Consider the following 21,900-nt stretch of genomic DNA (forward strand, 5'->3'; position numbering starts at 1 on the left):
CCGCCGCCGCACACTCTGCTGTGCCCCCGGCGGCGCATCCTGCCCGGCGGCTTTGCCCGAGCTGGAGGAAGGGCGCAGGCGGCACCTCGCTCCCGCGGCGGGGGCTGCCCCGGATCCCGCGGAATGCGGCATTAGCACCCCCGCCCCGGCTCGGCACAGCTCCCCTCCTCCGCCTCCCCGGCTCTAGGGGGGGCTTTTTCCTCTTCGGCGTTTTCTGCCGGAGCATCCCTCCTTTTTTTTTTTTCCTTTTCACCCTTTTGGAGGAGGAGGAAGAGGGGGAAGGAAGGAGGTGTTCAATGAGGGCTGCTCGGCTCCCCCCCCCGCGCCTGAGAGGTGCTGTCCCTCCCTGAGCGGAGAGGGGGGGAGAGCTGCCGGGGAGGCAGAGGCAGGTCCCGCTCCCTTGCTGTGCCGCCGGGGAGAGCGGAGGAGGGTGGTGGGGAGCGTGTCTGTGTGTGCGTGGTGGTGGTTATTTATTTATTTATTGCTCCTGGTGGTTGCAGCTGGCAGACCTGGGAAGGAGTAGGCGCCATTGCCAGAAGGATTATTGCCAGGGGAGGGGAGGGGGGGGGGGGAAAGAGAGAGGAGACCCCGAAGCTCCCGAGGAAGCGGAGAGAGGCAGATCTTTTCCTCCCGCCTTGGCTTCTGCCGCCGGGGGATGCGCCCAGACTGAGAGGGGCTCGGCTCTCTTCCGCCGCTCAGCCCGTTCCCCCACCCTCAGTTCTCCTCCTCCTCCTCCCCATCCAGCAGCATGCATCCCTCCCCGCGGAGACCGGCCGCTGCCACCTCCAACCCTGCCATGCTACTGCTGCTCCTGTGCCTGGGCTGGGCGCCGCCGGGCTGGGGCTGGCCGCGGGGCAGCTCCCGGGGGGCGGCCGGGCTGCCCCCCAACGCCACCACGCCGATCTCCATCATGGGCTTGATGCCGCTCAGCCAGTCCGAGGAGGACCAGAAGAGCAGGATCGGCCGGGGAGTGCTGCCCGCCGTGCAGCTGGCCATGGATCAGATCCGCAACGAGTCCCTGCTCAACCCCTATTTCCTGGACCTGCGGCTCTACGACACGGAGGTAGGGACCGCCGCGGCCCCCGCGCCGCCGGGCGCAGGGGGAGGCGCCGCCGCCCAGTCCCGGGGCGCTGCGGGTACAGGGGCGCAAGGGCAGCGCGGACGCCCGGGCCGGGGCTGCGGCTGCCGGCGGGGCCGTGCGCGCCGCCTCCGAACCGCCTTGCCCGCCCGGCCCCGCAGGCTGCCGGCAGATGTGCGGGGACCGGCGGCGGAGGGGGAGGACGCTCGGCCGGCGGGCCGTATCCTGCCCTCCCGGTAATACCGGGAGCGGCTGCCCCGGCAGCTGCGGCTCGCCCCGCCGCCCCAGGAGCGCCCCTGTCCGGGAGCCGCCTGCAGCGCGGGGGTGGGCCCGGACGGGTGCCCGGGCGGCGGGGGTGCTTGGCGGTGGCGGTGGCTGGGATCCCTGCCCTTGGCACGCACGTACACCGGTGGGAGGAAAGCTGCCTCGCCCAGCGAAGCCGCGGCCGCATCGCTCTGCCAGCCGCCACCCGCTCAGCAACAGATGCACGCCGGGCGCTCCGCTCGCTCCCCCGCTCCGCCAACGGGCTCACGCTGCCAGCCCGGCTTATCCCATGCGGCGGCGGGACGCCAAGGGCAGCGAGCGCGGCCGTAGCTTGAGGAGGAGGCGGGGAGGCTCTCGCAGGGGTTCGCTGAGTTTCCCCCCGTCCCTGCCCTCCGGCGGGAGCGGCTGAGCGCTCCCCCGGGGGTGCGTGGCGGGCGGGCGGGCGGTGGCGGCGGGGCGCGGAGGCGCTCGCTTCTCGGGAAGAACTAAATTTGCAGTGCCGGTCCCCGCGGAGCGCCGCCAGCGCGGCGGGATGCCTGCCCCCGTTCGGAGCGCTGCCAGCGGCCGGCCGTCAGGGCCGGGAGACGGGGGAGCCCCGCTGAGCGAGGACACACATTCCCTTCACCTGGGAGAGAGAGGCAGGGAGCGAGGCGAGGGGTTTGTCGAGTTGGTTGCCACTACCACCCGCCCACAACTGCCTTTGGTTTTTGTCACAACTTCAGTACCTGTGTGTTTGCGGAGGATACGCGCGGGTCCGGTACCGGGGCTCCCCTGAAGATGGCAGTCGCTTCTTGTGTAATGCTGGCGGCCGGGGCTCGCTTCCAAGACAACCCCCGGTAAAGCAAGTGGCTGCTGAAAATCTTTCCCGGCTGTAATTTAAGGAAGCCCCTGTCTGCTCCTCTTCGGTTCTCAGGGTCCGGGGGGAGCAAGCTGAGAGCAGCAGTGACAGGCTGTACTGCTTCGTGACGGTGTTTCCGTCCCTGAAATGACTACCAAAAGCCTCTCCTTCCAGGGTGGCTGCTTTTTATTGATATACATTTGTCGTAGTGGTTTTTCTTTTTTGGATTTCTCTGAGCAGAAATGCATGGAGGGCAACACTGCTGAAGATGTCACTTAGGAAGGAGCAGATTGCCATCCTGTTGTGTTGTGTGAACAAGACTAGATACTGACAGGGAATACAGGGAAGATCAACCTAGAGTAGCTGCTTGTTTCCTTAAAAAAATGAATCTCAGGGAACTCTGCAATTGTAATGAAAAGAATTATGGGGGATTTTCTGAATGGCATTACTTGTCTCATAAAGTGAGATGCATGTTAGGAAAAAAAATCACAGTTCTCCTAATCCTGTTTTCGTGACGTTATTCTATATTAGTTCTTCCCTTGGATAGAATTATTGCAAAAATAACCATATGCATAGGAATTAGAGATGCCTAGGCAGGATGTCCCTTCTTCATACAGTAACATCTTAATCAATAAGGTGCTGCACTTTATTGCAGTCAAAATATTGTGACATTCTTAATAGAGATTTTGGGTTCTGAACTAGGTAGTGATCATTAAAATAATCAGGAAAAAAAATTACCCTGTTTGTTCTGGAATGAGTATCAGTTTCTTAAAAACTGCATTTTTACTGTTTTGTACTCCAGGGACATAAGAAATCAGGGTCATGTTGCCAGCTTGCTGTGTTGCTTTGAATGCTTTTGAGCAATTAATAAATGGATGGTTATGGAATGCTAAGTCAGGCAAACATATATGTTTGGAGTACAGTTGGATCATTATTGCGTGCTTAACAGTGACAAGTAAATAAGTTAGTGTCCATGAAGAGTACTAGATTGACTGTACCCAAACGGAATGGACTACTGCCTGGAATAGCCATTAAATACCTAATGGCAGCACAAACTTTTTCCCTCGGTTCAGACATTACCTTTTTCCTTTGGTGCACTTACAGTAAGGAGGATGGTAGCTGGCTCATTGTGCCCACTTGATTCTCAGCCTATTTTCTGAGGCTGCCAATAAATAGATATGCCCGAAGGGCCTGGATCCTTATCATTGCATAATCAGAGACCAGGGAGTAGTTCTCCCTCTCAGGGCTTCACAGGTGGTGCTTGTGACACTGTTGGCTCTTGAAAGAGAGAATGTAGAGCCTTGAACACATGGGATTTCTTTAATAGCTTGAGAAATAATTTTAGTGTATTTATAATGCTTAGGAAATGTATGGCAGTGATTTACTAACTCAAGTATTCTCCCTTGTGTCTCTCCAAAATCCCTCGTTGTTGCAGTCTGATCCTTGTATTGCAATTTCCCGTAATGCTTTAACTAAGTGCTTGTGAAAAACAATAATGAAAATAAGCAGACTAGATTGAAAAGAAAAAAAAATCCCAAAATATTATGCATTCAGGTTAATTCTGTCAGGATTTAACTGAATATTCTAGCTGGCTTGATAGTTCTGGTTTGTTATAAGGAAGCATTATAATCCCTTTCTGACCAACCATCTGAAGAACTGCAGTGTGCCTTCTAAGGTCAGCTGCTGTTTGTGAGCACTTGAACTCATTAACCTTTGAGGATATGAGCAGCAGCTCTAGTGTTTCTCAAAGCATTTAAATTGAATTAAGCACTTAAGTACAATGTTTAGTTTATGTCTCAGTTGAGATTGTGTGAATTACATGTTTGTTATGAAATATGACCACAGGTTACATCACGTACAAAAATGCAAAGGCTTCTGTTTTGAGTATTTTTTTATCTTTAAATGTGCTTGGAGTGTGATCCCGATCCAGTCTATTTTGCTACTTCATGGGCATGTCTTTACCTATTTGGGCATTCCTATGCAGACTCAGCCAATAAACCAAAGCTCAAATGTAGGCATTTGCAGAACTCTGGTCTAAGTGACTTTACTTTGTGCTGTTCATTTCAATGAGAGTGGGAGTTTCTCTCTAGATGAGACTCTTGGGCAAAATTTCATAATTGTGTTATTTTAGAAATGAAAGAATTTATAAAGTGATCATCTCTAAAGAGTCTCATCCAAACCCTATTGAAATTAATGGCAGTAATGCACTGATTCCAGCGGCCCTTGGACCAAGTCCTAGAAGTTAGGGGTGCTTGATAGTTTATGGCTTCAAATCAACAACCATGATACAATTGTTCTTTTTTTTTTTTTTTCATCCCTGTGATTGTAGCTTTAGTTGGTTAAAAAAGCAAGGAAATATTTGCAAAATAATGAAAGAAAAACCTCTACAAACACTAGATATAGCTCAAAAAGCACATAAATCAGGAAAGATGATTTCAGTATAAGCACCCTGACACACATCTCTTGGAGGAAAAAAGCCTAAAATAAAGGAATTAATCATTCTAGTGAAGCCTATTATCAATTTCAACAGTATTTGATTTGCATCTGGCAAAAACTGACCATATAATAACTGGAGGAAGAAGCATTGTGGAAGAATGCAAGGGTAGTTAATAGAAGTTGGATATCTGTCCTTCTACATTGGGCCATCTACCCTCAAATAGGCACTGAATTTTCTGTTTTCTTGTAGGAGCAGTTCTGCAAGTGGTACACAGACAGTATGAGTTTGTTTGGAATCTAGACATGCATAGTCAAAAAAGAACTTGTTTCTGAAGATCAAAGTGAGTGTTCACAAGCTAAAAAAATAGTCTTTCTGAAGTAAGTGGGTATATTAACACAGAGGAAAGAATATTTGTACTAGGGGGATGAGATTGTTTAATTTTCTCTAACTACAACAAATACCTTGTGGTAATCATGATATAATCTCATCCTTGTGAAATAATACATTCTAATACCTTTAAGTAGTGGGTTGCATAGAGAAGTGAGCTCTGGAAAATGCACAGGACTCCACAAAATCTGAAGGAAAATGTGAGCTTATTGATATTTGATACATATTTGCCTTTTTCTATTCTGTAACTAAGTAGAAAGTGCCTTTCCTAATTTATCTGACAAGAAATTACAGTCTAGGTGTACTATGACTTTGTTTCCTTCTTCTTTTTTGCTAAAAAAGTACATGTGTTTTCAGTAAAACTCTCAAAGCTTAAGAAAGGCTGTGCACCCAACTGAGTAATGCTTACCAGCTATTCTAAGTTTTAAAGGACCCTGAGCCCCCAAATAAAGATTCCTGTTCCAGAAAATCCAGTCATGAGTGGTGTTAACAAAATCCACTCATGTCTTGTTCCCACAGGGGGAAGTAAGAGAACTATTCATTTTTGCTAAGTATGGAGAACACATTCTGGATACAGGAGAGCAGGTTTATGTCAGTAGTACAGAATAAGGTGTCTGTCCACTGGAGCTCCACATGGTAGTCCTCAGAGAAGGATAAACATCTGCTGGCTGCTGTCTGAAAAACTCCACCATTACTGTAACAGGGCTGAGCAAGGGCACCCCCACCCCCTAAAGAAGTGCATGTGATGTGCTGGTTAGGCCCTCTGTCTTAGGAGGCATTGATCCAAATCCCTCCAGCAGTGCCTGGATTTGCAAGAGGAAGCATGATGTACCAAAGTCAAGTGGGGTCTCTGGGGGTGAGCCCTGTCATGCTTGTGAGTGCTCTGAGCACTAAATTGTCTGGAGCCTTACTTCACTCTCTGGAGGGCTCACAGTGGCACAGGTTAGGCAGTGTTGTGGTCATCTGAGGGTAACAGCTGAATACACAGGAGATGTCAGGGCCTGAAAGAGGGTCCAGTTTACAGCAGACAGAGCTGGCAGACATTTGTTCTTGTATCGTCAGGTGAGTGTGTGTTTGGCATATGTTGAGGTAGTTGGGTAATTTCTTACCTTTAAATATTACCGAGTACTTGTGCTGTCTGATATTTGCAGAGAGCGAGGCATTAAAATGCACTACACTGCCTGTATGGTGACAGTCACTGTCTGCTCTGCTGGCGACACTCTTCTTGGAAGGGACATCCTTCTTTAAATAGTCAGTGTCCCCTTTGACTTCCGCGTAACATCACTCCGTTTACGACATAACCTTCTTTTTCTTTGGAGTTTTGTAAACTTGGAGGGAATAATCTAAAAGTTAAGTGTTTATGTTAATTCTGTGCTGGCTTCTCCGCTGATGTTAAGATGTGGGTGGGGAGAGGAGAGAAATCATGTATTCACTGCACCCACTCCTCTGGGTGCGGATCCCAGACCTGCAGAATGTATATCCTCTAAATATCTCTGCAAAAAGATTAAAGCCAGTTTCTGGCATATGTCTTGCAATTTCTTGTATAACTTATCCTATGCATACTGCAAAACACACTGTTATGGAATCTTTTGATTCAAATGCCAAACACGCTCCATCAGCACGGAAAAACCTATTTTTTGGAATAAATCTAGGAAGTAGTATCTATTTGCATTTGAAGAAAGAGTAGAAAGCCCTGTCCTCTTATATGGTTATCAGCCAGAGTTAATTACTCAAGTTCATGGAAAAGATGGGGTGTAATATCCTGGTGATAGCTATGAAAAAAATATTTGCAACAGGAAAACAGAGAGGAAGGAGCTAGATGAGAGAGATTTAATGGTGGCATTCACAAAGAAAGTTGTTGATACACCATTTATATTGTTTTAATTAAATACATATAACTGTTTGGAATGACATCATAAATAGCATTGCATGTCAAGGCTACAAAACACAATCTTGCATTAATAATCTGAGTATGATGATAAATATAATTGCATATCAAATTTTGTTCTCTGCTTTCAATTTCATTGCTTTATGGATGTTCCCATGGCATGAGGCAGAAGAATAATGCCTTTGAGTAAACTATAGAATCTGGGAATCAAGTAGGTCTTTCATGAAAACTCAAGTGGTGATGATTGCTATGACAGGAGAGGAGATTCTTTTCCTTAGGAAGGGTTGAACCATTGGATGCAGAGGCCTGGCTCAAGGAATCAAGTGGTGGAAGTTAACAGAGGAAAATCCCCCATGATTCCTTGTGACTGGGATAGTTTTTGGGGCAGCTGGGCTTAGCAGAGATGTGTACTGAGATCAGTGAGCACAGCTATGACTCAATCTTGTGGAGATGTCTGTTAATACGCAGCAGTTCCATATATCCCAGGAAGCTTATTTCAAACTGGGATTCCAAACTGAGATGGTGCAGTGCACTTACATCACATTTTTTCAAATTTATTTTTGTACTAGGAATCTTGGAACTAAACCAGTGACAGAGCCTCAAACTTTTCAGCAGCCAGATGCACTGTTCTCTGATTTGTGGGTCTAGCTGAGCTAGAAATGAGATTTGCAGTACCTTTGCGGTTCTTGGGCTCCAGCATTAATGGCCCAGTAGCCTGACTCCTGAAGCAAGCTCATTCAGCTGCACCTTTACTATGACTTAAAGAAAGTGGTGCCTCTAAGAACAGGTGGACTACATTTTCAGTCACCCTGTGTCTCCCCTTGCCATGCTGCTGACACTTAGGGGATGCCTTCTTTGCTAAGCAGAGATTTCTCTACTTGCAAAGGCTTTTGCTGTGGGTAAGATCTGGATCTGGATTTGGGGACTGCTTGATACTGCCTGCTGAGTGGAAATAGGACATACTGACTGTAAAACACTTTTTTTTAATTTATTTTTTTCCCCTTGTGATGGAATAGCCATGTAATGTCATTGCTAAGTCAGTGATTGATGCTCAATTTCTGTGCCATTAATTTTTCATTATCATCAGCGTTTACTTCTGACAGTTTTATCCATAGTATTTTTCAAGTAAGTTTGCTCAAATGTGAAGAGGAAAGCTAACAAATTAAAGACAAATCTTCACCTTCTGCCTGAAAACTGTACTCACAAAGAATGAAGACTATGGGGGCTAATTCAGCAGGGCTGTCCAAATTGTTGTTACTGAGGCTTCTGAGAGATGAAGACCCAGATAATGGACTAATTGCTTTAAAGTGAACATCATGACTTTGAGTGATAGGATTAGAAAACTTAGGTTCCCCACGATGGCCATGCTACTTTCCTTAAATAATTAATGAGTTCTAAGATCAAAGGACCATTAGAATTATCCACATTTTACAATACAGACCATGTATTTCAGCTGGGTATTTCTGCCCACTCTGCTGCAAGCTAGAATATGTACTTCAGAAAACCTTTCGATCTTGTCTTAAGGATCCCCCCAGTTCCTTATCCCTGGACAACTTTGCTCTGTGGTTTGTTTGAAATCCTTTTAAAAGTCCATTGTTATTTCCAGCTTAAACTCTGCTGACCCTGCAGCCACTGAAGCTGTGAGAGCGGCAGCTCCTATTTTTTTCTTACATACACTGCCCTCCCTGCAATACCTTACCAGCTACAGGCTCGAGACATCACCAGCAAAAGAGGGGGGATCAAGACTTCCTGACTTTTATGGCTGTCTAGGGGATCCTCCCTTTGTATGAAGGACTCAGATGGATTGGATCATGATGGAATCAGAAGACTTCTTCACTTTGTCAGATTGTCACACAGACTTTATGTGAAATCCTTGTATGCTTGCTTCTTTGCAAGCTGGGTCTGCCAGGCTCATGTGCTCTGTCACTGAGTAGATGCTTCTGCAGAACGTTTTTTGAATTCTTGGCTGAACTGATTTTCTTCTCTACCCCCACCTTTTTTTGTAAGACCCTTTTTGCCACAATGCCCATCAGAGGAACTTACCGTGTGTAAGTTATTTCCATTATCTCTTTTATTTTATTTATCAAATAAACACCACCACATATCTCTAAAAGAATCTATTTGTTGAATCTTTTATGTCCTTAAAGTAATTATGTGTTCTAATTTACCATTTACCTAGGGTAGTCCTCAGCTTCTGCTGCAGCTTCGTTGAACTACAGAATTATGTGAAGATTCATACACACAATAGGTGTCTAAGTAACCATTTTACATCGAAAACCTCCAGGGAGAAGTAGTAAGAGGCCCCTTTTGGGATGCTAATTAACTTCCTTTCCACTGTTTACTGCTCCTGTTTTCACAGGGAATTAAGTGTTTTTCTAGCAAAGAATAAATCTCTTTCTTTACTATCTTTACTCTATATGAAGGGACAATTTTTGACAGACTAACACTTAGTGTGGTATAAAATGCAACATGTAACATTTTTCAAGCATTGCCATTCAGATGTGTACTTGTGTTTATCTTACCAGCACCGTGTAGGTATATTTTAGTATGCACATATAGTATAAAAATATCAAGCTCTGTGTTTTTGTGGGGTCTTCCATATGATTTTAAAGTACTCTAAAATTGGGTTTTGCTTTCTATTTTCCCCAGTGAACTTGGCAAGCCTGAAGTATTAATTATTTACAGGAGGTTGATCAAGAGAGAAAGCCAACTTCCTCTAATTTTCCCCATCCACTTTCTTTCTTTCTAAAAATCGTAAGCAGGACAAAATTCCATGTTGTTGGTGAGAATCTAATCTGGAGGGATGTGCTAATGGCAGCAAGACTTTGTGCGATGTAGCAAAATAAATTAAGTTCCAATAGCTGCCTATATATAAAGTGATACAGAAAGTTTTGCATCTTTAAACTTGGCCAAGCTCCCCTCAGCTCCTCATTTTTTGCTGAAAGCATGCTAATAGTATCCGCTACGACGTAACTTTTTTACTTTATTTTTTTTAAGACTTTCTAGTTAGGTCCTTGAACTAAAGATTTGCTTTCCAAAAGCACAGAGTGATTTGCATTTTCTGTCAACAACAGTGGGAATTGCTGAATGCTCAGCACTTTAGAAAGCCAGCCCACCTATGAAAATGCAATGCTTCTATGAGGAGGAGACCTAGAATTGCCACTTTTAATTAAGAACAAAGGCACTCATCTTTACTTGCTTTACAGTTTCAAATTGCCTGGTGGAATAAAATGATGATTTCACTCAGCCTTTGGGATAGAAATCCTTTCAGGATCAATGGCACTATTAAATATCTTTTTAAATTACATTATTACATCTCAAGGATCTTGCAGTTGAGAAATTTGCAAGGTATGGGTATTTTTAAAAAAACAATCAAAAATTAGTCATTTTTATAATTAACACTTCTCTGAAAATGGTGTGTTTGACCTTGGCAAAAATAACAGCTTGCATGAAGTAAACAAAAGGAGTGACATGGTGGGAGTACTGTGTCCCTAGGGCCTTATTACTGAAGGCAGGTCTCTATGCCTGGCATGATTATGTCACTGGTGGGTTTCAGGAGGTGTTATCTCAATGTCAGCAGAAGCCCTTGCTGAAGTTACAGCAGCAGACATATTTTTTTACCAGATCTAACAAAGGTTATTTCATTAAAAGAGGATAGTTTTCCAAAGGGTAGAAAGTGGGTTTTCCTTAACTGTTCAAAAGTTTGGTATTATTAGAAATTATTTTTTCATCCACTATAGAGCAAGTTACAGATTAAGCCACCTCTGAACATTAAACTAGATAGAATGAATTGCAAATTTCATGTGGTTTTTTTTTTTTCTCAGCCTTTTATGTATTCTTGTGTGTTTCTTCTCAGTCTTTTGCAGTTTGTCATCTTCATTCTCAAAATGCTGCCACTGAATTTCATCTATTACTTCAGGAGTAATCTCACCGTATACACTAGTAATTTTATCTCTTTTCTTCAAGCCTTCTGTTCAGAATGGAGGAAATTAATTTGATCTCTGTGTGTTGCACTGCTGGGAAAGAGGGAGACGAGGTAGAGAGATTTTCAGCCTACACACAAGGAGTGAGACACTAGGGTTTGAGGCAAAACTAAATTCTCATTTTCTCTCTCAAAGTGAATCTCTCTCCAGCTGCAAGCAAATCTAGTGAGACTTGGCAGGACAGGCGGATGTAGGTAGCCTGTGCATTTGGATGGTGCTATAGGAGGTAAATAATTTTATCTGGATAGCAGCCACTTAAAAAGCTGGGACATGTTATAGCAGATAGTAGTGTCTTGATAGTGAAGCTGCTCCTGGCAGTAGGTAGAGGCTTGGTCTCATTGTCAGAACAGGAGTTCTTGTTGCCATCCACAATAAATTTGTTGGTTTCCAGTACATTACCAAGGCTTCTTAGGAAAGAAGAGTGCTCTGTACTTTAATTATACTGAGCGATTAAGCAACAAGAGCAGAGACACGTGGGAACAGAAAGGGTGAATGATAACCTGCTTTGAAAAAAACTAACATGTGAGGCTGGGATTAGAACATCCTATAAATGTTAATGGGTGTTACTCAAGGGGGAGGAAGCTGTGTGTGGGAGGCGTGAGGTGACATATAGCTTAAATATATAGCCAGCCTTTAACACAGTTAATACAGTCTATAATCAAGCTTTTACATGAACTAATAACTGTTTAAGTGATTTACAGTTCAGAAATACTGATCAGGGGATTGAGAACTGAATTTTAAATGCTATAAAATTAGAGGATAATGTGGCAAGGAGGACAACACTGAAAAGATCTCTCCTTTTGCCTTTAGAAAGTATTGGCTATGGACAACACATTTATGCCAGGTGTTCGGGGTTTTTTCTATTTTTAAGTTCTTGGGAATTGTGCTTCTACAAGGGAGCACAATTCCTCCTACAGTTTCCCCTCTCTGAATATTACTCAGTTTGTGTGGAACTCACAAAGGAGATGCCAACAGTGAGTCATCTGGTCACCAGCTCTGTCCTAAGTTTTCAGCTAAATCTTACAAAAGCTACTTTAATGTACTGAACAACAGTGACTGATGTTTGGTAAAACTCCCCAAAGCAGTGTGGAAGGCAGTGTTTAAAGTCAAACGACCTTCTTTTTCTGACTCTGAAATCAAGTTTCAAAGTTAGTGCTATTTCAAAGGCTTCACATTTGAGAAATGTACGTAAGATGCAGTGAGTTGATTTATCATCTTAAAATTTCACCACTGTTATATTTTAGTAGTAAATTTTGAGGGTGTTGCGCAAACTCACTTGAAAGACTCTATCTTCAAATGTGAAATGATGCCTTAAGTTTTAGCTTTCATGTTTTTCATATTCTGTGCTGCCTAGGTGTGTAGTTTTGAGCTTCATATTAAGTGTTAGTGAGCTCTCTTCACGGAGTAGGTAGACAAAGCAATTCCTTTTCTAGCTTGATACCAAGGATAATCGTTACAAGTTTCAGGCCCCAAAGCACAAACAATGGTGGACTGAAGAGGGAAAACAGGAAGGGTGGGATTTCCTAAATTGAAGCTGTAATTGGACAGTTAACCCAAATATGCAGAGGGACCAAAACTTATAGCAATGTGAGACCTAATGACCAGTTGTCCATTTTGTGACCATCTTTAGGTCCATCTTGGGTGTAGCCCTGGCCAGGCTCTTGTACTGCCCAAGGTGTATCCTTTAAGGCCTTTCAATAAATGCCTACTTTATTCTTTACTCTGTCTAGCCTCTGTTCTAGGTCAGCCCTCTCAAGGCATCAGTAACAGAGGCTTAGTTATATGCTTGTGTAGGTATTAAGCTTCAGGAGATGCTATTCTGAAAACTAAGATTATACCTGTATGATCAACCATGAGCATGGCAAATATAGCTATTTTATTCATAAAAACAAAAACATCAACTTGTTTTGATGCAAGTTTTACAGGATTAGTTAGCAATAAAAATACTATGTAAGAAACAATTGTCTGGTTAGATAATTAAATATTTCTGTCAAGAAACAGATTTTCAGGACACCAGTGGCAGGAGGCTGCTCTAGTTCATAATCTTGTTTGCTCCTTTGCCAGGCATGCAGCAGTGCTGAGGGCACACAGAAGTAGCACCAGAAGAGAAAAAGACCAGTCTAGGTTGAAGCTGGTCATGAATTTATAGAATAAGGTGATGCTCCCTTAAATGTGTGTCCATCCATATGGTGCTGAAAATTATTTCATCACCTATGATTCGCCATTGCCCTCTCATGAATTTAAAAGCACTGGCTAAGCAACAAGGGGTTCAGTGAAGGGTGGTGACAGATTTGTGTCTTTTTGAATGCTGAAGAAGGGTATTGGATAGTCAAACCACATTTTTTTTTGTTACCTACCTGTGAGCCAAAGCTATGACTCAATGGAGCCTCATGTTCTCACTTAGCTGGTGAGAACTGGGCATAGGAAGAAGACCTTAGCTGCTGAGGTTTGGCAGCAGGAATGCCTACTCTCCTCTCCTCTCTTCTTCATTAGTGTAGTCAATGCTGAAATGATGCTGGTAAGGAAGGCTGGTCCAAGGACTATTCACCAACAAAATCCCATTTAAAGCCTCTAAGAAAGGTATTAAATGGGATTTAAGCAACATCTTGGCCTATACTTGCCCTCTGCTCAGGGAAGAATTTCATCTTAAGTTAAAAAAAAAATGTTTTTAAAATTATGTTTTCAGTAATCACATTATAGAATCATAAGGCATTGGAATGGAAAATACCTATTAAGTCATTGTGTTAAATTGTTGCTATGCAGACTGTACTATGAGAGTGTGCTTCCTACTTAGTGTTGTGCCGAGACAATGTGTTAAATTTCTCAGTTTAGGAAATATCCATAGTAAAATTTGATCTTCCTGCATTTGATTTGGCCATAGCCTTGTACAGTAAGAAAACCAGTATCTCCCAGATGAAGGGCTCCACACAGCCTTGCTGCTTTCTGACTATGGGTAATGGTGATGAAAAAACACAAAGGTTATGCAAAAGTTGTTTTGTTCACCCTAAGCAAGGGTATTTCTATTTCACCTTGTGTTTGTGTGTAAGAATGCATTGAGCTCGTTTCTTGTCCATCCACTTGCACAGGTGCATTGGCAGAAGGGTCACTGTGGACAGTTAGTGATTAATTGAGTGTGTCTCCTGCTTGGAGCCATTTGCTGGGCCCAAGGTAGACTTCTGTGCTTATTTATACATTATTATTTCGTTCATTTTAATTTATCTATTTACTTCCATGCCCTCATGTCATGTGACATATATATTGTAATTATAAATTAGAATCTTTATAGCTAGAATTTATGTGGAGATTTTCTGTAAAAAACTTCTTAGTTGCACGTCAGTTTCAGAATAATTTGTTGACCTGGAACACCGTGTTTTTAAAATTAAAATTAGACAAGCTACCCTTACTTTCTGCAGCAAACTAATGCTTTCTTTTTTTAAAAAATGTCAGCCATTCACAAAATAAATTGCCAAGCTCTGAACATATAATTTCAAATTTGATTTATACCAAATTAACCTTCTGCTTATGAGCCCTTCCATTTGTTTTCCTTTCAGATTATTGAGTCATGAAAACCTTTGAGGTTTTGGGTTTCCATCCCAGCTTGGCACAGGGAATTCTTCTGAAACCTTGAATTTCCACAAAACGGTGAAGCAATTTGCTTTTCAGCTGCATATATAATGAGTCTTGCTGAAAGTCAGAGCTTTTTTTCTACTCGGAGAAGCAAGCATCTCCCAGATTTCCTTCCTCTCCGTACCCCTAGGCTTGGCCCTTGGGTTTCCTCCCCTCGCCTATGACAGCATGCCAGTAGGTGTGGGGGGCTTCCTGCAGATGGGGAGAGCTGGCTGGTTGAATGGAGGAGAGGGGTGGCCCAGGTGGCTGCCTCCACAAGAACAGAGGCATTGCTGCTGTGAAATGGGCAGGGAAGATGCTGCTTCTCTGAGGGGTGAGTCCTGGGGAGCAGAGGTGCAGGATCTTCTATGGTGCGGTGATCCCATGTATAATCCCTTCTCACCCTGGTGAGTTTTGATTAGCAGCAGGGAAGATTTTCTCCAGCATTACTATTTTCTCTGCATTTCTGCGTGTACAGCATCCGTTCCATTTCGTAGCCTGGCATATTACTTGGAAAACTGCAAATAGTGTGTTGAAATTACTTAGCTAGCTACAACAATATGTGAAATGCCTGTCAAAAGCTATGTGCCTGTAGATGGGAGGAGAAGGCCTGAATGCTGAGTTTTCTCACAACTACCACTGATTTTAAGGAAAGCATGGGGTTTCTGACAAAACGGATGTACAGCTTTGAGCTGATGCAGCTTTTGCACTAGAAATATATAAAATCGATATGCAAGACTTCATATTCTCTGTTTGATGTGTATGAGGCCAACAGAAAATGTGTTTGTGCAAGATAAACTGAGGCAATCTTCTGACCCAGTGGCATACAGGTTGCTGTATGCAACTCAAATATGAGTTCAGTATGCAACTACTTTGATCAACCCCTAGACTATCTATTTTCAAAGGAATCATACGAGTTCGTGTATTGATTTGTCACCTATGGTTGAATATTTCTCCTACAGAATGTTTAAAATGACACATGTTTAAAATTAGACTTGGCAGAGCAATTTGCCTAGAGATTATTCTTGTGAAGTATTGATTCACAGCACTGCTGTGAGCTGGATTACTGTCCAAATTGGAAAAGCCAGTCGTAGAGAGGTCTTTATCCTTTAATAACAATTAGCTGCTTTCTTAGAGGGACACAGCTGACTGAAGCAAAGGAAAGCCGCAAAATGTCGGGCAACCGGGGAATCTAAGGCCTTCTCTTCAGGCATGTGGACTGCTGGGGAAGAGAAAGAAAAAGAAGAAAAGCACAAAAAAAGATGGTTTTCTGGAGCTGGAAACTAGACACTCTGATGCTGTTTATGTTACTAATAATTAGGTGCTCTGAGGAACTGAATCGGACTCGCCTCTCTCTTCTTGGGCTTTTACCCAACAGCTGCCTGATTGATCAGAAAAACCTAACGGCAGATGTGTTGCCTGCGGTCCATTTAGCCTTGAAACATTTATACAAGCATAGATGGATGCTGAAGAACTATGAACTCCAGGTATCATTCCATGACACACAGGTAAATGGATGTAGGTGTAGAACTGTGCAGTGTTTGAGCCTCCTCTGTGAGCCCTTCAGAATGGTTGTGACAGAACCCCTTCCTGGCAAACTCTGCTCTGCTGAAGTAGAGCAAATGTGGCTGTCCAGCAGTGTTTGGGCTCTTGGGTGGATGCCTGACTGCAATGTGGATCTTGCCTTACAGTCGTGCCCCCCTGGTGCTAGAAGCAGGAATAATAAAGAGTGTGCGAATTAGGGGGGCTTGGGAAACATCTACAGCTCTTGAGGAGCATTTGAGGTACCCAGAAAGTCATTCCCAAATCCATGGCTTGCCGAGTGACTCTGTTCTTCTGCACTGTCTTCTGCATCTTGTTCTTCCAGCTTTCCATGGTGACAGCTTTACAGATCACTGCCTTTCTCTTCCTGCTTCTGCATGGGCAGGAGAGCAGCCTGTGCTGTGCTGTCGAAGCAGGGTGGTTGTGTAGAGCTTTGCTTGCCAGTTTAAAAAAAAATTAGAGGCTGATATGAGAGATGAGGGTTCTGAGAAGCTGTATATATTGAGATGATATCTGTTTTTACAATAATTTCAAATCTGAGAGAAGCTTCTTCTAGAATTGAGATATCTCTTCATCTTCTGTACAGAAATTAAGGCAGTCTGTTTCTAAAACCTGTCTTTTAGTCTGGCCAGAAGAATTGTGGCAAAATTAAAAGGAGGAGCTCACATATCAGAGTGATCTGAGATTGTAAACGTATTCTTAAGGAGATTGTCACTGAGATGAATTTCTGTCTCCCGCATCAGAGGTATGTGGTGGGCAGATACCCACCATCATACACACTTCCAGGCTGCTTAATATTTTGAAGTTGCGAAGTAGTGTGTCTCAACATGTTTGTTTATCTATAAATTTTTAACATGGAATGTACTGTTATGATGAAGTTATTAAAATTTGACATTATTACACCAATAACAGTTGTGCTGCATTATATAATGGGAAGAAGGTACTATATGTCTTCTTTGGAAACTCTAGAAAATTAGCCAAGGGAGAAATTAGAATGTAATTTTAATAGTGTGTTTGGTTCATAAGCACTTATGTATCATTTTTGAAGTGCTTAACATATAACAAACATGAACCCATATGCTATAAAATTACTTGAGGATTGCCTCCATGTTTAATAATGGAACACAAATGCATCAACTACATGTTCTCATTAAGAAACTACCTGTCTTGTTAATTACTTTTAATACAATTTGCTTTGTTTATTTGTCTATATCTTCCTATTGGACATGTAATTATAGATATGCAGCCCTGAAAAACATGTGTTTCTTAGTTTCTCATGTAAAAAGAGTAACATTTCAGTTACATTTCAGCTTAAATAGATGGAAAATGTGGATATGAGGTTAAGTGTACAGCAATTAAAACCTACTTTTATTTGCTCAAATTCAGTGTTTCGATTGGGCTATGGGCAGTTTTGTGGAGGTGGATGTTTATTTGCTAATTGTGTTTACATAGCTTCTGGGTCTGGGAGCAACTCCAAAATATTTTTCCCCACATAAATATTCAGTGGACTTGAATTGCAGAACTTCAGCTCTGTTGCACTGACCTCCCAGTTTGAATTAAAATACTGAAGTAATCTATGATTATGTTTTTTTAAATAACTCTTGTCAAAAGACATGTCATGGTGACTTGTAACATATTAACAGAACGTGAATCCTTAAAATTCCTGATTTTTCTTCCTGGTTCTGAGAGTAGAGTACACACTCCTGAGTTTTGAGTACTGATTACAGACGTGCTGCAGAGGTCCTTGCATTTAATTGTTTCTCAGTATGAATGCAAGAGAGCTGATTCTGTTTTTTTTTTTTAATGCTGTGAGCCTAGACTTGCCACATGTGACCTTATACAACCTTTGGATTAGCCACCTCTCAAGTAGAAAATAGGGATACTTGACTTTAGATGCAAGATCTACCATGAGGGGGGCAGATAATTGACTTTTGGGCATCATTCACTAGGAAGAGAGAAAAGTTACATCTAAAAATATTTATGTTGCTTTTGCTGAAATGAAATAAATGGAAAGAAATCATGATTCCCAATACATGATGATGCACAGGGCTTGAAAACAGTGTTTGTAGCTTCATTCACGAGCAGAGCAGAAGAAGGAGCGTTGTGCTCTACCCTGAGCCCCTGAAGTTTTGAACATTCTCTGTTGCCTAGGAGGGAGCACTGCCCTGCCCAAAGGTAGGATGTTTTGTGCAGGGTGTTCAGTCTTCGCCTTTACTACTGTTTCATTTCACCTAATTAAGCTGTCACTACTCCAGAATGTGGGTGGTAATCAAGAGGCAAGGGGAGCATTCTTGCAAGAGCCCTCTGAATTCTTTGTATTGAATGAAGCTGTTTCAATCAGGAGCCTTTGGGAAACTTCCTTCAGCAGGGTACTTTATAACCTGGTGGCTTTGGCACTGACCTGAGACTGGCATGCTCTCTTTGAATGATGTCTCTCAGGTCTCCCGTGATTAAATGTGCATTTCCTAATTACTGTGTTGTCAATTCCTTTTAAGTGGGACTCCCTTGAAAACTCATGGTGTAGCACTTCCACGTAAAAAAAAAAAAAAAAAAAAAAAGCTTAAATATTCGTTATGAATGAAAAGCAAGGAAATAAAAATGATCTTGTAATTTGGTAAATGGCTGCTTGTCCATCAAATGGTACATCTATGTCCGCAATGTTTATTTATTTGTACCAGAAGGACACTGTTAACAGGACTGATGTATCTCTCTATTCCAGCCACCCCAAGCAGTGGCAGCTTGGGGGGGTTTGTTTCTGTGCTCTAACTGAAGGAGGGCTGAACCTGGGTTGTGTGGAGAGCTCAGATCCTTGAAATACAGACAAAATCCTTGAAATATGGACAAAGGATGTGGGAAGGCATAAAAGCTGCCTTCTGCAGATTTGTGAATCCAGCCATGGAGCAGCTTTTTAGTGCAGTAGGGGAAATTATGCCCTTGAGATTTTCACCCATGGGGGTGGGCAGCCAGGTATAATTGAGCTGTCTGAGTATCACTTTATTTCTGTCTTTCACCGTATGGCTGACATCTGGAGTCTCCCCTTCTATGCTGTCCTCAGGGTGATCAGGCTGGTGGATTCTTACAGGCTTACTAGACTTAAGCAAGTCTAAAAATAGTTTTACTGTTGTGTAAAAAACAGTATGTTGGTTCTTCAAAATTGTTTTTCTATTCTTACCTAGTTTTCTGAGTTAGCATCTGGTTAAAGCAATGTGAAGCCAGGGCTTTATTAGCAACAGTGTTAACAAGAAAGGTTTACATGCTGTAATTAGGGCATGGCCTGAGCAAACTAATAGACTTTACCACTGGGATTTTCTAAGCAGCGCTGATTTGCACTCAGATTGCTAGCTGACACTAGGCTGAGTCTATCCTAATGTGTATCATTTCTGACAGGAGAGCTACAGCATATCCCAGACTGACTTAAAAGCTGGTTGTCTTTTTTTTTGTTAGTAAACTGATTCCTTTGTAATGGAATGACACAATAACATGATAGCTGTGTGTCAACTCATGTAAAGGCATATATTTTCATTCTTATTAAACAAATGCAAACCTCCCTCCCCCAAACCCCCTAAAACCCAGCAGTGGAGCAGTCACTGAAAGTGACATTGATAAGCAAATTATTTCTAAAGTGAAAATTTCAAGGCATCGTATTACTTATCCTACCTAAATAAGAAAAAAAAATCTGCTTCAGGCTCAAGATGCAATAAACTGAAGCATTACACTGGTTTTGGGTTGTACATGTATAGTAATTACTTCAAAGCACAGGCATTTTGCAGTGATGTTAGGATACATCACCAGTACTCTCCCGTAAATAAGATGAAACAGCGACTGGTTTTCCTGTGTGCAACTCGTTGTGTTACAATGTGTAACTCCACCTTGCACATTCCTGCATTCTGGGATGCTTCATGAAACAGTTTGCCAAGACAGGCATAGGAAACAAAAACATCCCATTTCATAGATGTGAGAGATAGAAAACTTCTGTAAATTGGTGACCTAGGAAGTTATTAAAAGACCATGTACTTGGCAAATCAGTTCTTGACATCTAGCATTCACATGAACAAGATATTCTATTTTGCCTCTCACAGAATGCAGTTTCTCAGTACAGGATTGTAGGCATAAAAATTGTGAACCATAAAACACTTGTCAAAATGCTAATTTTAGCTTTCCTAAATTGTCATATCGCTATCCTTATTATTGGAAAAGTCTAACTGAAAACAGGAAGAAAAGTGCTATGTTGTCTATATTTTTCAACCCAAAAAATACTTAATTATGATTCCTGGCAATATGTCTTTGTTTTCCAAACCATATACTTAAGAAAAAATTATGATAAGCCTGGCTAAATTCCTTATAAACAGTTGTTTTGAACTGTCATGAAAAGTATACAGTTTTCAGCTTTATTGTCCTGTTTCCAGTGCAGCAGGGTTTCAGAGCTGCACAAAGGGTGCACAGTTGCCTTATGTTAACCCTTTCTAAATGTTATTTGAGCTACTTCTCATATAGCAGAAAGACAGTGGCTTTTCTTAACTTTTGTCCCCAGAAGAGTCAGTCTTTATTCACTGATGTAATTCTGTCTTTTTACTCTGTCTTCTTAGTGTCACCTTTCATTTATTTCAGGCCTTTGAAACTGCTGTGTTTAATGCACCTTACCCATATGAGTGCTGTACATGCAGACATCTGGTGTGAGAAAAATTACTTGGGCTTGGCATTTTTGTTTTCCTTTTACTGCTTCTGAGCCATAAGGAATTTGGGCAGAGGAGTTGGTTGGGGAATGCAATGAGGGCTGACAGCTCAGGAGAGGGTTTGGCTCTGTGATATCAGGGATGTTCCTAGGCATGTTCAGGGCAGAGGGGCTCTGGGCTTCATCTGACCTGGGTTTGGAAATGTGGCCTGGGGATATCTCCCTTCAGCTAGTGTGCCAGGGTTCTTGTGTCATCAAGGAGTAGGCACTTTTATGTGGAAAAATCCATCTAATCTATTTTAGGTGACTATTTTTAAGATAAAAAGAATTGTATACTAGAGAAAGCCTATTTTTATTTTCTTTTTGTGAAGCATAGAGGAAACCTCAGCTGGCTAGTGTAGATGCAGATGTCTCCTATGTGGAGTTCTGTATTACGTCAGCTAGAGACTACCTTAGATGTCTAGGGGAATTTTAATGTAAAACCCTGTAGTAACAATCCATTTCCATCACCTCTGGCTCTCCATGGGTTTCAGCAGATAGTCCAGAGGGCTCACTTCCCACCATTCCCACTTCACCTTTAGTGGTCACAAAATACTCTTCTTTGGTCTCTCATGTGTAGGCAGAAAAGCCTGGAAACATGTCAGCAGCATCCTGTGGTGTGTGGGGCAGCAGGGTGCTGTCAGCACAGGGGCCAGGAGAGCACACCAGGAAACTTTTCTGTGCCAACCCTGTGGTCAGGCAGGCTGTCCCTCACCTGAGCTGAGGATGGGCTTCTGCTGCCACGTGCTGTGGGGCTGTGCCTGGGGAGGGCTTCACCAATTAAAGCCTTTTCATGGATGAAATGTTGTGATGCTGGGGAAACATGTCCTGCTCTCTGGTCTTGCTTGCAGCTCCTGAGAAAATTGTGAGGAGAACTATTCATGCAGAGCACAGTTTCTTTCAAAATCACAAACACTGGGAAACCACATTACTATCACCACACCTTAATTTCAAAAATCAAGGAAGGATAGTTTAGACAGTCTTGACATGATTTTTGAAATTGCATATTCTTGTATTTTCTTTTCAAAATTAGTTTCAATTTAGATGGCAGTGTTTTTCTCTACATTCCGTATTAAATTCAAAATTTAAAAAAAAATCAAAATTTGAATTACTGTTTTTATGAAGATTAAACATTCCCGTCAATGAAAAATGAATTATTTTCAGAA

General features: G+C 42.7%; 1 protein-coding gene across 1 annotated transcript in view; it reads left to right on the forward strand.

Annotated features, from left to right (window-relative positions):
• The first annotated feature begins 748 nt into the window (after positions 1–748).
• Positions 749–21,900, forward strand: part of GABBR2 (gamma-aminobutyric acid type B receptor subunit 2) — a 466,358-nt gene continuing 445,206 nt past the window's right edge. Inside the window, exon 1 of the mRNA XM_058831970.1 lies at positions 749–1,063. Within this exon, the coding sequence (XP_058687953.1) occupies positions 749–1,063 (315 nt within the window). The remainder of the gene's footprint in view (positions 1,064–21,900) is intronic.

The sequence above is a fragment of the Poecile atricapillus genome, chromosome 2 (genome assembly GCF_030490865.1).
Source record: "Poecile atricapillus isolate bPoeAtr1 chromosome 2, bPoeAtr1.hap1, whole genome shotgun sequence".
Classification (NCBI taxonomy): Eukaryota; Metazoa; Chordata; class Aves; order Passeriformes; family Paridae; genus Poecile; species Poecile atricapillus.